This window comes from Pan troglodytes, chromosome 16 (genome assembly GCF_028858775.2).
Source record: "Pan troglodytes isolate AG18354 chromosome 16, NHGRI_mPanTro3-v2.0_pri, whole genome shotgun sequence".
Classification (NCBI taxonomy): Eukaryota; Metazoa; Chordata; class Mammalia; order Primates; family Hominidae; genus Pan; species Pan troglodytes.
The window spans coordinates 79723083-79741070 of NC_072414.2; the positions used below are offsets into that span (position 1 = coordinate 79723083).

At 46.3% G+C, this 17988-nt stretch overlaps 1 protein-coding gene across 8 annotated transcripts in view; it reads right to left on the reverse strand.

The window, feature by feature from the left end:
• NTRK3 (neurotrophic receptor tyrosine kinase 3) overlaps positions 1–17988 on the reverse strand; it is a 381275-nt gene that overhangs the window by 54072 nt on the left and 309215 nt on the right. For all 8 annotated transcript variants that reach the window (XM_016927081.4, XM_016927084.4, XM_063794023.1 and 5 more), the window contains 2 exons: positions 9660–9790; positions 2054–2226 (listed from right to left, as the gene is read on the reverse strand). In XM_016927081.4, coding sequence (XP_016782570.1) covers positions 2054–2226; positions 9660–9790 — 304 coding nt within the window. The remainder of the gene's footprint in view (positions 1–2053; positions 2227–9659; positions 9791–17988) is intronic.

Below are 17988 nucleotides of genomic sequence, written 5' to 3' on the forward strand. Positions count from 1 at the left end.
ACTCACATGCATGCATTCCCCATGCTGTCTGCCATGGAGAAGGCAAGGCACTGGCACTGCCCCTCACCTTATACACTTCTTTCTGTTTCTTCTGTACTCCTTTTTCTTTTCTTCTTACTTTCTGCTTCTTCCACTCCTTATCTTTACTCTAGGCTCTCACTCTTTATTTCCCTCCTACTATCTTCTTTCTCTTCCCTTTTATCATGTATGACAGTAGTGCAGAGGCACCTAGGAGCTTTCTTTAACCCTGCTGGTGGCTCTTGGGGCTGGAGATACTGCTGAATGTAAGGATAGGGTGTGGTGAAAAGTAGGGCATGCCCTTTGGGCCCCAGGGGAACAAAAGGACAAGGTGAGGGCTATCCCGAATATTGAGAAAGAGTGATGCCTAGATTAGAAGCTACCATGGTTCACAATTCTCATAAAATAGTAATAGTAATAACTTCAATAGCAGCTACCATTGGCTGATCACTGAACTACTTGCAAAACTTGTCTAAGCATTATACATATAGTCATTTAATACTCATAGCAACAACCCCGTGAAGCAGTTATTAATAGTCGTGTTTTCTAGGAGAGAAAATTAAGATTTAATAACTTGCTCCAATTTTCAACTAAGATGTGACAAATCCAAGATATGAACCCAAATCTGTCTTATGCTAAAGACAAAGTTCTCCAGGAAAGAAATCCATTTCATTGTGAATCCAGGTTTAGAAGGCTTAGAACATCCCACAGATGCTTTCATTTCCTTTAGGGCCATCTTTATAGAAACCTGACTCATAAGCAGAGCTCCAGAGAGTCCTCCATTCCATTGCCTGGTACTAACTCATTTCTTTGCCCCTCAAAACCACGACACCCTATTGAATGTCCCACTTCAAGAGGATGCTTAGCAGTTTTTGGTGAGTGGGCTAGAGCCTTCTATAATTTACATTTGAACTTTGGAAATCTTATCCTCAGCCACAGAGTTCAATGAGATTCAAATTGTGGTGGTCGCAGAGGCCACACCCTAAGTATTCAGGGCCTGTATGTTTAACCTGCTTCCTGGGGCCTTGGGTTCCAAAGACCTTCACACGGCTGTCCCTTCCACATCTGGGCACTGTTTGGAAGTGGCATCTGCAGAAGGCAGAGGAGTCCTAACTCTGCCCTAGATGCTGTCTTCTCTTGGGAAGGGAGAGCCACCCTTGAAACTTCATCCAGAACTTCTGGCTGGCGTTCCAGTCTCTTACCAGTTACATTAAGAGCCCTCGAAGTCCAGATGATCTTGTTCTAGACTCGGAGAAACGCCTCTTACCACAAATCCTTTCTTTTTAGAATAGTACTATCCAATAGAACTTTCTATTGATGGAAACGTTTATACTGTGCTTCCCTGTATGGTAAAAACTAGCCACATGTGACTAACAAGTAGTTGAAATATGGCTACTGCAACCAAGGAACTAGTGCGACTGAATTTTTAAACCTTATTGAACTTTAATTAATGTAAATCTAAATTTAAGTGGCCATAGGTGGACACTGTACTGCACAGTTCTAGAATTAGCCTGAAGAAAATCGGTCCCCTTTTTGTTTCAACCATCTCTGCCACCTGATGAATTGTAACCTTGGACCTTCTTACTCATCATCAAAAAGTCTCTAGCAGGAAGGTTTCCAGGAGGGGTGTAAGATACTAGCCTCACTTTGCAAGTGAGAAACTTAAGGCACAAAGGGAGAAAGCTATTTGCAACATCAGAGAAGGGTGGCCCTAGAATCTTGGAGTTGTAAGCCACAGGCTGTGGGGCTTCCAGACTCCTTCTGGACCTATTCCAGACCCTGTCCATTTTGGAATGAGGAAGAATAGTATAGGATACTTATCATAGTATCCTCAACTTGTTTTCCCTACAAACCGGGGACAAAGGCCTGAATCTGGCTGCTAAGGAGATCATGTATAAGAATGAATGTGTTCATCTGATTTCTCATCCTGAGAGGAAAGTGTTTAGAGGGGGTAGTATAATTTCTGGCTCCAGGGAAAACCCCAAGGGTTCGGTGGGACTGGGGTCAGGTGCAGGGGAAGACAATCCTTGCTTACCTGAGGAACTTATTCAGGTCTCCATGCTTCATGTATTCAAAAACCATGATGAGGGGGTCCCCATCTCCACACACTCCATAGAACTTGACAATGTGCTCATGCTGCAGGTTGGTGAGCAGCTCGGCCTCCCTCTGGAAATCCTTCCGGGCAGCCAGGGTGGGATCCTTCAGGGCCTAGGAACAATGCAGGACACAGGTGTTTAACAACTACAGGGCAGGGGGCTGTCTTTTCTACTCCTGGAAAGAAACTGGCCCCACACACCACTGGGTTACCAATAAATATGAATCTAAATGGAATTTAAAGACAATGAAGCTCAATCTCAACTATAAGGCCTGACTCTTTCCTTCTCCAGCATTTTCATCCCTGCAGAAATAGAAACCCACTTTCTGACATCCACATCCCATGCACTCTCCAGTGATTTCAAGCTCTGTTCTTCACAGAGCCCTGGGCTTCCGCAGGTGAGTGTACATGGCAGCTGGAGGGGCTGTGAGGAGGAAAGCCTGGCAAAAGCCCCTGCTCCTAAGGTTTTCTTTGAGGAAACTGTCCCACAGCTGGAATAAACAGTGTGAAAACCACTGCCCCAATACTTTAGCTTTGTGAATTAGTCACATGCTCATAGCCTATTGGAAACTGGGCAGGCAACACAATAAAATATCCTTGTCTTTTGGAGTCCTTGCTTTTAGATTGTGAAGGTATCTACATTTGCAGAGGGGAGTGAGCACTTTGACCTCTGGAAGACACCTGTGTTCTCCCAATAGGGGTTTGGAGGAAGCAATAGGGTGGGAAGAGTGGGGCGGCAGCTACGGGAATGGCAGTTAGTGGACAGAAATCTCAGATACACTCAGGGCCAGGCAGAGTCCTTCAAAGTCCTAGTGCAGGATGGAAAGGAGCATCTGGGGGCCACCAGAATGCCACCATTCAGCCTCCGTCAGGGTGAAAACTCAAGTGTGAGAAAGAGGTGCAAACCAGGCCACTTCCTGTAGGGCCCAGGAAGATGAATATAGCCAGGTAGAGTGTAAGTTGTGCATGTGGATTTCCTAGCACCAGAAGGGGACTACAAGGCCAAAGATGAAGCCTTTGAGCACATCTGAAGGACCTTGGTTAGGGCACTGCCATGGGCCCAGCAATGCTGGCCAGATGGAAAATGGTCTGTGAAGAGGAGAGGCCCTTTCTGCATGATAAGCAGCTTATGCAGGTGGGCGCCCCGATTTCTCCAGCCTCTCCACCCTCCCTATGAGGCCAGAAGGCAAATGGGGCCAAACATTGAGTTGTTTCAACTGACACACTTTAGCAATCTCAATAGACACAACACAAGGTAATGAGGAAGTGAGTGTAATATTGGCTCACCATTTTCAGAGTAGTGACAATCTAGACAGACTAGAGATTGGTTTGCATTCTCTCTGCTAGGCATCTGGCTTTTTCAGGATGACTGACCTCTCCTATAGATCATGCAAGTGCCAAAATGTCTCCCTCACCAGAGTTCTTTCTCCTGTCCCTGCAGGCCCATTATCTGAAATCTGTAGGGCTTCCTTGGTTCTAGAACTGCAGTAGTGTGAATATGCCAAAAGAGGTGTATCTGGGGAGGGTCCATCAAACCTCTCAGCCCTTAGCACACACCAGAAATGATGGACTTTTAGTATGAAAAGGGCCCTAGACATCATCTACTCCTACCTGCTCATTTCTGGAGTTGGAGAAACTGAGGCTGAGCCTGTCCAGGAATCAGCTCACATTCACACTAATTAAATGACAGACACTTAGAGTTTGACTGGACCTCAGTACTCTCCTGGTGGGCCTCACAGTGCCCCAAAGTTCAGTAGCAATGCCTCTAAGGTCATCAAGTGGAGGTGTGGTCTTCCAGCCAGAGATCAAGCCCCCTTCAACTTCAACCAGCACCACCTTCTATTCTTTTTAAAATTTGGAGGCTTCATAAAAATACTGCTTGATTAAATTAATCTATGGCTGACAAAAAAGTCGAAAGTTATCTAGTGTAACTTTCCCATTTTACAGATGAGATAACTGGGGTTCAGGATGGGGAAGTAACTGGCCAAAGATCACGTAACAAGTGACAGCTTGAGTCTGGAGCCCAGGACACTTTCCTGCCCAGCACACCTGCCTGAATTAATTTATGGGATAAATTAGTCACTAGGCAGGTCCCCAAGACAATGGTGGGCAGAGGAATAAAAGGATATGGAAGTATAGAAGAGAGGGTCAGGAAAGGGGTGGGATGTTGGCTGCCAACAGAGTGGCTGAGCCCAGCAAAGATGCCAGGCTTGAGGATAGGGCAAGGACATGTGATCAGCCCATTGTTGATTTTTACCAGACCTCATTCTATGTGTTCTCCACTTCAAATCTGGCTGCTTGCTCTGGGAAGCTACCTAACAATAAACGAATAGGATGTAATGTCTACCTACAGCCAGAACAAAGACATTTGAGAAGTCAGAGAGTCATGGTGAAAGACAGTCTCTTCTGGGGACCCAGCTCCCAGCAGCAGCCTTGAGCTGTATGGGCTGGGTCATGGGTATTGAATGATGCAGGGTGGTTTATTTATTTTCATGCAGAAGAAGAAGAAGAAGGGGAAAAAACTGAACCCAGCATGGGTGGGATGGGAGAATACAAAGATTTATGTGAATGCTGGATTTATGAGAGGGAAAAGTAGGTCAAATTTGGGGCCAGCCAAATGGCCTCTCTCCATCTCTTTAAATCATTCTCTCCCACAGTCTGGACGTCAATGACAGCCCTGGGATATTTCTGTTCTCAGCTCTTGAGCAGCACCAGCCAGCATCCCCCAGGCTGGCACCCTGCACTGTGAGGCAGAGATGGGTTCCTCATTTGGGAGATGGGCACAAAGCAACCACCATTACTTTCAGTCTTCTACATCCCTTCTCTGTGCTTTCAAAGTAGGCTTTCCAGCTCTTGAGTCAAACCTGAAGTTCTTACCTAATTGGCCAAATGTAGGGTATGGCAACTAGGGTTGGGAGCTGCCAGTGGCCCCGTCCCCAGGGACTGATGCAATTAGAACAGAGGTGACAGGAGGAGAATAATGAGGAGGAAAATAGGGCCGGTGACTCTCTGGCCCCTCTCCGTGGGGTCCACATTTAACATCTTCATGTCTGGGAAACCTCAAAATGGGTCACAAGTCAGTGGCATGGGAAAGAATCGATTTATCATAGCCACCAACTATCAGTGTAGAGACATGCATCTTGCCAAGAGGTCTCTGAAGCTGGGGAGGCTCCTGGCTCAGGCGTTTGTATAGTATCTTTAGTACAAAAAGGAGAGCTAGAATTTGCCCTTCTTCTCTCCCTCCTTTCTTCCAAAGTTTGGGGACATTTCCCTTTCTTATCTTCCCCTCTACGTGCATCAGCTGTCATGTCCACTCTGCCTTGGGGAGAGGGTTCAGTAAGGCTGTTTATTTGGATGGAAGAAAAATACACTAGATGGCAAGAACACAACTTCTCGACAGCTCCCAACTCTTCCTGGGTCATTCAGTATCTTCATGTCATCCAAACCCTGCTGCCCTCCATCTTACTTTCTTTTTTTTTTTTAGGGGGAGATATTTCGAAGAATGTTCAGTTTCAGATTTCATTAATATCCTGAAATTCATTTTTATGATATACACATGATATACACACATTCCTAAATGTTCAAAGTCCTAAGTGGTCAAACACACACACACACGCACGCACGCACACCAATCAACCTCCTTTCATTATAAAATCATCTTTCTTTTAGTGACTCAAAATCCACTGCCACTTCCTCTGGGTGAGAGTCTCACACAACTTTACCAGGAAAGAAGATGGGTAGTTATTACATACAGGGGTACCCCTCTCTCATCTGTCTTCCTGGCTTAAAACTGGCCATTGGCTTCCCAGTGTTTGTAGTATAAAATCCAAACTCCTTAACATAGTCATGGACTCTATAAGGTCTGGTCTCCCCATCTCTCTTTGCCTCCTGTCCTTGCACACACTCCTCCTGCCTCATTTATTACACTTCAGTCTCATGGCCTTTCCGTACCCTCCAAGATTTTCTCTGCCCCAGGGCCTTTGCTCCTCCTTTTGCCAGAAAACTCTCCACTGAGCTGTGTCTACATGACAGCCCAGATTAGTTGGCACTCCTTATGATCTCTACAGAACATGAGATCCTGAACACTCCCTGCAAGTTGGATACCCAGGGAGATACTTCTTTCCCACAGAGGGGCTTACCAAGAGTCATCAGTGATTGTTCCCAAACTCATTCATGACAACTAAACCTGCCAATGTAATTACTTAATGTAATGAAATGTTCTAGAAACCAATGAAATATAAATGTAGATTGGAGAGTTTTTATGGAAGCTAGGATGAATGCTTTTAAAAAACCTGCTAGAGGTCAGTGGTTAAAAATACTGTTAAGAGTGGAAGGAAAAAGCATTAAAACATTGGGAAAATAGTAAAAATCTGAGATTCTGCACTCAGATTGTTTCACAAATGTTTTAAGCTCCTGCTTCAATTTAAAGTAATTGAAACTAGAAATTGTGACTACTCAAAACAAAAACCAAAACACCCTTCAAGCCAAAAGGAACCCAAAAGCTGCCCAGGGGTGCTGGGCAGGAAGAAATATAATGCTAAATCCAAATGACTAATATTATCAAAAATCAGGACATAAATTTCCTGAAGATAAATCAATTTTATTAGAATGGCTCAAAAAGATTTTTAAATAAGTAAATGCTCAAAAGGAGTGAAGAAATACATTTTCTAAAGAAAACAAGAAGGCATGCCACAAGAAGGGGGAGAAATAAAATTAAGGTAACAAAATTAAGAACCGATTAGATATCTTGGAAATAAAAGATATGGTCTTTGAAGTGAAAGCAAAAACCTCCACAGACAGGAAAAGCTCTAGACCAGATAAAACCACATGAAGAATTCATGAATTAGAAGACCACTGAGGTTCACCCGGGACAGAGTATGAAATGACAGAGAAGAAAAAAAAAAAGGAAAAATGGGGAGAAGGATCTCATTCCCTCCTCTGCAAAGGAAGGGGGTTGACTGGGTTTGAATGCTGTGTAAATGTTCTATTTGTCTAATGATGATTTCAGAGTGGCACCACTTATTTAAGAGTCTCACGCATGAGGTTATTTTAATGTCACACTTATACTACACATATATGCAGATTATGTCCTGTGCAATCCTGCTCCCTCTCCCCAGCAGGCTGTAAGCACCTTAAAAATAGGCTGTGGTTTCTGCTTCTTTGTTTGTACCATAGCAACTGCTGGGCAAAACATTCTTGCCAATTGATTTGGGAAAACTTTATTTTGGGTTATACTTGTATGTGTTCTTTAGGTATAAAATTACTCTGCATCAACATGAGAACTAACTCAAAAGGAAGGGTCTTGCAAAAAGAAGTAGAATCTAAGGAGGGGAGGAAGCAGGAAACACCACTTCCAAGATGTTGTCTGGAGGAGATACGCATCTTTACCAGGCTGACCACTAGGCAGATCCACTGAGTGACACGTGTAAAATCCCAGACGGTTCATCTCCTCCAGATCCAAGGAAAGAAGGAAATCCTTTTAAAAGGATGGAAACAGAAACACATTTTCTGCATTACTCGGTCTGGGTACTGCCCCTTAATGCCAGACCACTCGGGGAAACATTTCCTAGGGTTTTCAGCCATCATTTCATTCTCTGCTGAAAGTGCAAAAATGTTCAGTTCATTCTCCAGTCCCCAGATGGATGCCGGAACACCCCGTGGATTAGTGTCATCCTATATATTAAAAATGCCAGGGCAATGCAGATCCTAAGTTTAGGGTCAACATTAGAAACCTTTCTACATCCCTGCTCCAGACTGTTTAAAGACACCCTTGTTCATCTGACCATCTCATGTCTATGCAGGCACACTGAGCAAGTTTATTTACAGGATGTATAGCAATAATAATCATTAGCCTTTTAGGATGCAGTACTCTTGTTTATTTTCTAGAGCAGAGGTCAGCAAACTATGCTTATTTTGGTAATAAAAAAAGTTATTGGAAAATACCCGCCCTCATTAGTGAATGTATTGTTATGCTGCTTTCCAACAACACGGGAAGAGTTGCAATGGAGAGTTATAAGGCCCTCAAAGTCTAAAATATTTACCTTTAGAGAAAAAGTTTGGTGACTCCTATTCTAGATAGTCAATGCAAGCTTGGCAGATCATATGTCATGTATCTAAGCACATTCAGTAATATCAACATCAATGACAATGATAATGATAGAAACAAATGCCAACTACTTTTTATTGAGTCTTTACTCAATAAAAAGCCCCAAGAAGTGCATTAAGAATTTTAGACACATTATGTAATTTAATCCCCAACATTCTAAGGAGGGGATATTATTATTGCTATTATACAGATAAGGAAATTGAGGCCCAAAGAAGTTGAGTGTTTTGTGAAATGTCCCAAAGCTTATCAGTGGTAGAACTGGGATTTGCACCCAGGCTCTTTGATGCCCATGCTATGCCTGCACTGTATTGCCTTCATTCTTCGAGGCTATTTGCCCTCTGTGGACAGAAACAATCTGTAGATACACAAGACTATGAATACAGAGACCCAAAAGTTGCAGAAACAAGAACTGCATTTGTGATCCCTCAATGCTAAGGATGGGACCATTTTGAGGTCTGGGTGAATGTCTTCACGGGGAGCCATATCTCCAGCATTGGTCAGCCCACATCTCAGGACATTGCAGACTCTACACTGGCCTCAGAAGCCTGCTCAGTGCACCCAATGAAGCCACTCCAGACTCCAGAGAAGGGCTCCAGAGATCTGTGCGTGCCTCCATGAGGCTACTTGACTCTTTTTATGTTAACCATGTTCAAAGATTTGTCCAATATTGGTTTACAAAGAGAAGCTGTTGACTGCTGGGTGGAAGAGTCTGGAAGGACAACTAGTAGTAGCAAAGCCCCTTCTCTCCTACCCCAAGCAATTCAGCTCCTGCTGCAAATCTGCCATGTGTCTTGGCAACACAGAAGCCCTGTGGTTAAGGGAGCCCTCCAGCAGCTGCCAGGAGGAAGTTTCTCCCAGGCATGCTGCCCCTTGGGGTCTGAACCTGAAACCCATGGGAAGTACCTAAGAATTTCTCCAACCTCACTCACTATTCTCCCAGTGCTAACCCCCTGCCTCCCTGCTGCACCCCCCTCCCTCAACATCTATTCTCAGTGACTTCTGTGCCCTTGGGAAGTGGTTACCCAGTCCTCCTTAATCAGCCCGCTCTACAACAGCTCAACTACTAAGAAATGGCCATGTGACTTTCCAGGCACAGACAGCACATCCTGTAAAGCCACTACATGGTGAAGGGTGGAGTGTGGAGGGCCAGCCCTAGGACAGAGGTAACCACAGGGCCACCAAAAAAGGACCAGGGTCATTTACAAGAATAAACTTGCTCCCCAGGCATAGCCCCCTTAAGTGCTGCAGCCCTTGACCTTGGAAGCCAAAGGAAGTTGTTTTGGTCCCTAGGAAACTTCATTGACCTCGGAGCAAAGTCCTTTGATTGCATCTGAGAAAGCCAATTGAGCACTATCTTCTCAAATGGAGGGAGCCTCTTCCTTCCCTCCCTGGGCCCTCAGCCAGCCCTCCTCCTGGTGCCGGCGTGCCTCTGGGGTTTACCTTCACAGCCACAAGCATCTTGTCCTTGGTCGGGCTGAGGTTGTAGCACTCGGCCAGGAAGACCTTTCCAAAGGCTCCCTCACCCAGTTCTCGCTTCAGCACGATGTCTCTCCTCTTAATGTGCTGCACATCTGTAGGATGGGGACAAAGAGGAGGGCAGCAAATCAGTCCTTGTTTGGTGACACAGGGAGACAGAAGAGTACAGAGGTCTAGCGTGGAGAACTTGGTTCTGAGCCTACAGCAGGCAAAGGCAAACTCTGGCACACCAGCTTTAGCATAAAAACTGACATCCCTCTGTGGTTTGAGAGTATGGGCCAGAATCAAATCTCGATGCTGTCCCTGAACAACTCCTAACCCCTCTAAACCACAGCATCCTCTGCTGGCAAATGGAGTTAGTAGTTAATGCACAGGATTCTGGTATTCATTAGCCAGAGTTGTTGGAGATAGCACAAAGCAGTCTCCACAGTTTTGTGCACATGAATCCCCTGGGAATCTTTGTCAAAATGAAGATTCTAATCCAGTGGGTCTGAGAATCTACATTTCTAACAAACTCCCAGGTCATGTCCATCTGCTGTTGGTCATACTTTGAAAAGCAAATTTTCCAGGGTACGATTGAGAATCAGGTTGGAATCCTGGGTCCACGCCATTACTAGTTTTTTGAGCTTGGGAAAGTTATTCAGCTCCAGAGCCTCAATTTCCTCATCTGTAAAATGGGATTAACAAGAACAACTTCCTTGCTGAATTCTTGTGAAGATTAAATGAGATAATCCATATAAAGAGCTTGGCCCAGTGCTGAGGACAAAGTAAAGACGTAGCAGACAAGACACACGCACGCACACACACATACACATACACACACACACACACACACACACACACACACAAAGACACATTGGTTTTTGTGGTAACATAAAGGCTGTAGTGATCCCATCACAGTGCCTGGTTCATGTCAGAGACTACTAACGGGTAGCTAAGATTATCTGGGGGAAACCCCTACTTGGCCAACCCTTCTCTGAAAGAGAGAAAGACCAATGAGATCACAAAAGGAAAGTTCACTGTCCATCCAAGAAGGAGGGTGTGTGCAGAGAGAAGGGTTGCCCCTGCCTCTGCTAATTTAGCAACCTAATTAAGGTCTGTGTGCCTGGAGAAAGCAGAGCTGTGACCTCAGCCCTCCCACCTATTTGGAAAGAATGCTACGAAGGAGTTATACAAGCAGTGGGCTGGCATGAAAAGAGCAAACCGGAGATTACTCACTGACCTTTACATTAATTGTTCAACAGGCAGAAGCCCATTAAATACCTGTATTCACATTATGAAGAGCATTGCTGAGCCAAAAAGCAGATTATCCCAAGTGACTTTGTCGAGAAATGAAAGCTGCAGATCCTGGGCCATGGCAGACCATCCCCATAAATGAGGAGATGTAATAGGGACAGAGGGGCATGGCTGGAAGCCTTGGGGTAGTGTTTTGTTGGTTTGGGGATTCCTTTAAGAATAAACTACAGGAATCTTTTTCCTCCCATCAGAGTCCTTGGTATCCCCACAGTGTCGCAGATGATCTGCCTAGTAAGGATTTGCGAGAGGAAGCATTTACAGACTATTATTTTCTCCTCCCCCTAGGACAGACCTGCACGTTAACAGCTGCTGGCGACTGCTCCTCCCAAGCCACAGGCTGCAATGCGGCTGCTACACACTGCAGGGCTATGCCCCAGTCTTTACAGGGAGGGGATTAAAATTGGTTCCCTTCTTCACACTTTCTGTCTCTGTTTCTCAGCCTCTGAGGAATGGTATTTGTTGACCTTGGAGGGCAAGGCTAAAGAGTCTCCCACTGCGAGAAAATAGGAAGTCAGGCCCTCTCTCGGGAGGCCACCTGCTCCTGCTACCTAATCATTCCCAGGTGACTAGGGATGACACATAGGTTCTGCAAGGTGAGTGTCCTGGCACGGCCTGGGAGTGAAGACAGGGCTCACGATGGCAGCTGTACAATGTCAAGCCCACATCTCTGAACACGCCAGGATTGGGAAGGCCTGGGAAGCCACAGGTGCTTGCTTCAAGACCTGGATCCTCCAAAAGCTTATGCACCTCACAGAAAAACAACAACAATGAAATCTTGGGTCTCAGATTTCTCACCTGTAAAATGGGTATGGGGAGAATAGTACGAGTTTAACTTACCTATTACCTGAGCATGGAAGTTTGTAAACCTTTAAGTCCTCCAAAATGTAGGCTGTGTTTTGGCATTTTCATTATTATTGATATTATTTTACAAAAAGGAGAAATGAGGGCCAAATCAGGCATCCCCACCTGGTGACTGAGCTGGGCATGGGATTCAGAGCATCAGGACATGGCAGGGTTGCCAAGTTACTTGGGGAAGAGCACCGTTTGGCCCCAGACTCCACCCCAATCCCACCTTTCCTCTGCATTGTAATAGGAGAACTTGAGAATGCGTCAAAATCACCTAGACGGCTTGTTACAACAGATTGCTGGGCTCCTCCACCAGGGATTCCAATCTAGTAGGTCCAGGTTGAGGCCTGAAAATATGCATTTCTAAGTTCCCAGGTGCTGCTGGTGCAGGAACCACACTTTGAGAATCACTAGAACACGGCTTCTTTGGTGGGGTGGGAAATTAGCCAGCTGAAGAAGTTTACCTTTACAACTTGGCCTAAACAAGTACCATGCTCATAAACAGTTTAGCCATGCCTCACTTCCAGAAGCCCAGGAGAAGGTGAGACGTCCTGGGCTTAGCTCAAAGGTCCTCCTTCCCTCCTTAGCTGTGTGGCCTAGATTGAGTCAAGTCCCTTCTCAGAGGCCCAACTACCCATCCATGCAATGCAGATCATGCCTCTCTTGCCTTCTTATGTTCTAGAAACATCTCTACAAAAGGCAAAACAATATAGGTTTTCCTGGGTCCCTAAGTACAACTCTGGGCTGGGAGACCTCACCAGCTCCACTCAGAACACTCACTCCCAGCTACAATTAGTGCAAAATGGGAATGGAGGAACTTTAAAGAGAACCAGACTCTGTTTTTCAGCTGCTGTGCCTTGGTCACATCTTGGAATCCGTCCTTCTCCTCTCCCTCCCTCGGCAGCAAGAATCACAACCCCTGAGAGATTCAGACAAGCCAAGTGGGAGCAGCATCCAGGGAGTGGTTTCTCAGCCCTCCCTCAACATCCCAGAAGAGCCTGGCAGCAGCTGCAAACCCCTGGTTGCAGGAGTGGGGAAGCTGTGACAGCTGTGAGCCTTGAAGGTAGCAGAGGGCAAGTGACCATATTACTGGAAGCTCATCTGCTCTCTGTGAGCACATGAAAAAGCCCAAGCAGAAGCCTCCGTGGGCCAAAGTGTCTTCCCCAAATGTGCAAATGGAACTTTTTCCAGAATGTGGAAATACTCAGGTGCTCAGAAGAAAATAGCCTTGGCTCATTCTTGTTGTCTTCAGGGTGAAAGAATTCTGACACCAATACCTGTCCTTAGCCCTGGGTAGGGTAGTGAGTGCTGGGAAGGAGCTGAAGGAGGAATGGGAAATAAGCACAGATTTTATTCGACCACAAATTCTCCTCCAGGAGAGGACTGGTTCCTCATGATGAGGATAAGAAGCTCCACAAGGTAACCAGGGAGTTTTGGCAGAGACTGGCTGGATTTGGGCCAAACACATAAGGCAAATCACTTCCATGTGGACAACCCCATGCATCAACAAGACTGGAGACTCCAGAATACCATATGAGCAGCTTCTTTCACTGAACTTACCGAGGAAACAGTAGGGCAAAGGGAATTAACTTGCACGCTATGTATTCAACACCTACTGTGTGTTCAACACTTGATTCTCATCATAACCCTGAGAGACTGAGAGATAAGTGTTATTACACCCCTTTCACAGGTGAGAAAACAGAGGCAGGGGGTAACTTGCCAAATTCACAGAGGTAAAATGAGGCCAAAGAAGGACTCTCTTGTTTATGACTCCGAAACCCGTGTTCTTTCCTTTACCTTAGGCTGCCTTCGCTCTGTCTTCCCAGCTTTACGGCCACTAAAATGATCCAGTGCACAGATGCTTAACCCTCCATCTTCCACTACTCAACTTTCCCTCACTCTGCTCATCCTGGAATTCTATGACAGCATCTTCCCAAGGGCAAGGGCAGGAGCCCCCACTGGAAGCCTTACAGAACAGACAAAGCCCTGGGGAGAAGAGTGTATCTGGGGACAGAGTGCGGGAGGAAGAGCCTCTGCTCAGGCCCTGGGGAATGACTGGAGTGAGCCGTTTCACTTCTGACGTCCACGCGTCTATTTGGGTCCCTGCTTCTGCATGCTTTTAGCTCACACAGTGCTGTTCAGAGCTGCCTCTGGTGAAGCTATCTGACCCACAGGCCAAAAAGTGATGGATTTTCCTAAGAGGAGAGGGCATCAGTCTCCTTTTACTGCCTGGCTGGCTGGCCCAGCAGAGTCTGGGTCACAAGGCTCAGACATGGAGACACTGGAAGGGGAGGCAGGGAGGGGGATGAATACCCCAGGCCGTGGGAAGACCTCCCAATCTCCGACAAAAAAGGGGCTGCTGGAGAAAGCAGGAGGCTGCTATGTAATGGGAAGGGTTCTTTGGGAAATTAAAAGAGTTCCTGGGACCTTCTGGCCTGGCTTTTCCCTAATTCCTTTTTGTGAGACAGCCACCAACTGGGTTCCACCAGAGGAAGCCACCTGTAGATCTTCTTGTTCCCACAGGACAACCGGTTCATCTGACACAAGAACAGAAACAAGATTTCTGTGTTTTAGTGGCTGCTCCAAGAATTCTTTCTCTGTAGTGGGGACCAAGATAACTATTCCATATGTGTGGGATTCACTTCTGGGAGGTCTTCCAGCCTGCAGCAAGCGTGACCTAGAGCAGAATCTCTAATCCATTGAGGTCACTGGTCACCTCTGGACAGAAAACCTCAGAGCCCTGAGAGGTCAGTGGGCAGGCAGGGGTTATCCCTTGTCCTACCTCTGTTCCCCTTGGCTGCCCTGTGGGGCGGGAGGGGAGGTATACACAGAGCCGCTGGATACACTGACATCGCTGGACACAGAGGTGACCACTGTCAGCTTCACCTCCCTGTTCTGGGAGAATGAGGGCAGGGAGGTGGCAGGCATAAACTGCTCAGCCCTGCGACCAGGGAGGAAGAGGGAACAAAAAATCTGCCCCAAATGGCACTGCTGAAAGAGTGAAGACTGGAAAAAAAAACAAAAACAAAAACAAAAACAAAAACAGATCTCTATTGAAATCCTGACCCTCTTACTTACTAATTGAATCCTATCCTCTCCACACCTCTAGTTCCTTATCTGTAGAATGGGAACATGGATGTTGACTTGGCAGAACTGTGCAGAGGATGATTTAAAATTTTTAGATAATAAAGATGATATAAAATATCTAAAATATATTAGACATTTAACAGATGTTTTTCTTTCCTTTCCAATTTTCATTTCAACTAGGAGCTCAATACCTATCTTGCAAATAAAATCGTGGCTTGGAAAGAAATGTGGAGAAGGATGATGATTTTCTCCTAAAATAAAATGGCACGAGCTTGCCCAGGAGTAAGCTGGCCCTGGCTCAGGGGTCACCAGCTCCGTCTACGGCTGCCACCACCATGTCTGACCTCCTCCTCCTTCAGAGGCCAAAACAGTTTGCGGGAGGAGGTTGGTCAGACAGTGGAATAAAGACGTCAAAAGGCAGAGACAGCCACCGACTCAAGATTGGTATTGATCAGTAGAGAGAAACCCGATTTCCCAGGGTCGGTGGTTATAAATAACAGTTATCCTGCTGTATGCCAAGCAGCAAATTCGGTCCCCAAAGGTGAGTGTGTGCACTCAGTCACACTCAGACTGCCTTAAAAGAAACTTGTTTGCTACCTCGGTGCTTTGGCTAATTATCGTCTTGGGGACCATGTGTGTGGACAGGACTGAGACAGTCCTTCTCTGAAGGTGTTGACTTAAGAGGCTCAGAAGCAGTCCCCTGCCACCACCAGCAGCCCTGAGGGCTGGCCCCTGGTGGCAGCTCCTAACCATCCTGCCCTCCCCTCTTCCCTGGCTCATGTTGATACTCAGTTCCTAACTAGTTCCTGTCCTCATCACTGAGACCTCACAGATCTTTCCCTTGTGGATTCCATCTCGCTCTGCACTGCTCCTTTAGCTCATTGTTATCCCTTTGTGCCCTTATTAATAAAAATAACTGCCATCAATTGAGCACTTATCCTGAGCCAGATACCAGGCTGAGCACATGATATCTTTACAGCTCTGTCTTTCATGGGTTCTTTTTTTTTTTTTTTTTTTTTTGAGATGGAATCTCGCTCTATCGCCCAGGCTGGAGTGCAATGGCACAATCTGGGCTCACTGCAACCTCCGCCACACAAGTTCAAGCAATTCTGCCTCAGACTTCTGAGTAGCTGGGATTTCAGGTGCGTGCCACCACACCTGGTGAATTTTTGTACTTTTAGTAGAGATCGCATTTCACCATGTTGGCCAGGCTGGTCTCAAACTCCCGACCTCAGGTAATTCACCTGCCTCAGCCTCCCAAAGTGCTAGGATTACAGGCATCAGCCACCATGCCCGGCCCTACAACTCTCTTAAACACAACATGTTGCTGTCCCCGTGCTACAGATGAGGGGGCTGAAGCTCAAGGTGGTTAAGTAACTTGCCCAAGATCCCCTAGCTGTTAGAGGTGTCCTGTGGGACTCTAAAGGCTGGGCTGAGCAGACTGTGCCACCTTGACATCCTTTAATCATGACAGCCCCCTTCAACCCCTGCAACCCCTACTTCAGAGAGAGGCTCTGCTTTCTGCACTGGCATCAGTACTTGGTAGAAACCAATAACATCTGTAAAGAGAGAGTGTGTCACTTTATCCTGGACCCTATTCTTCCTACCCTTGATTGCCACCACCTAAGCTCAATGTGAGCCACCAGGATGACATTTGAAGATAAAGCCAGCACCAGAATGCAGAAACCCAAGACCTTGCTGCCCCACCCAGAAACAGAGTTTCCAGTACCTCAGGCTCACCCATTACAAGGTGAGTCCTGAGCGTGACTACACGCAGGAGGGAGGAGGGAGGAGGGAGATTCTTGGCAGGAAAGAAGGGGGAAGAGGCAACAGGGAGAGGAAGGGAGGATCTGTGAGAAGCGTGTGTTTTCTCTGCACTAACCAGACCCTAGGGTCTCTGGCTGCCAAAAAGGCTCAGAAGAAAACATTAATTCAATACCACATATTTAATTACACATGAAATGGAATGTCTTTAATGGAAAAGAATAACATTCTGGGAGCTCCAACTCTGGGTGTTTGAAGTGGCAGGAGGGAGAAAGAGGGCCAGCTTTGAACCTTTGAGGGGGAAGGAGACCACCAAGAGGGCAGGGCCCTGCCTGGGCTCAAGATATAAATTTCCGCCAGCCCTCAAAGAACTGCCCTCACACTTTCTCCTGGCCTCCTGGCTGGGTCTCACCTCACACCTTCTATGAATGGCAAGCAAGAGGAGCTAATTGCATAAGGTATTGCATAAGAGCATAGCCAGACAAACATGTGCCCTGGCCAGCTACAGGCCCTTTGTAGGGGTCTCCAGCCAACCCAGTCAGTTCTCCACCTGGACAGAAGAGTAGAGCATGGCTAAACTATTCAAACCACCACTCCTGCAGAGCCATCCCTGGATGATTTATAGACTAGGAGAAAAAAGAGGATCTCCTGGTTTCCTGTAAAGGACCTTTCTAAGAGAAGACATTTTGAAGGCTGGAGATCTAAGACAAAAACTCTGCAGAATTTTTTTAGAGGTCTAGAATTTAAAAATTAGTAATCAAGGCCAGGTGCGGTGGCTCACGCCTGTAATCCCAACACTTTGGAAGGCCGAGGTGGGTGGATCACTTGAGGTCAGGAGTTCAAGACGAGCCTGGCCAACATGGTGAAACCCCATCTCTGCTAAAAATACAAAAATTATCCACGCTCAGTGCCATGTGCTTATAATCCCAGCTACTTGGGAGGCTGAAGCAGGAGAATCACTTGAACCTGGGAGGCGGAGATTGTGGTGAGCTGATATTGCGCCACTGCACTCCAGCCTGGGCGACAGAGCAAGACTCCGTCTCAAAAATAAATAAATAAAATAAAAAATAAAAATGATTAGTCAAATGGGGTAACAATGACTTGGGAATGGATTCCAGGTTGAATGACCACCAGCCCTGATTGTTCCTGTTGCTGCCCTGGGGCCAGGTTGGCTCAGGATTTTTTACCTAAGAATAAGAACCTGGATCTTTCTGCTGGCCAGTCCATGCCTCGTCCCTAGGCCTTCTCTGGATTAGGGCTTCCCTCACACATTCTTTTCAGAGTTTGACATTTTTACAAA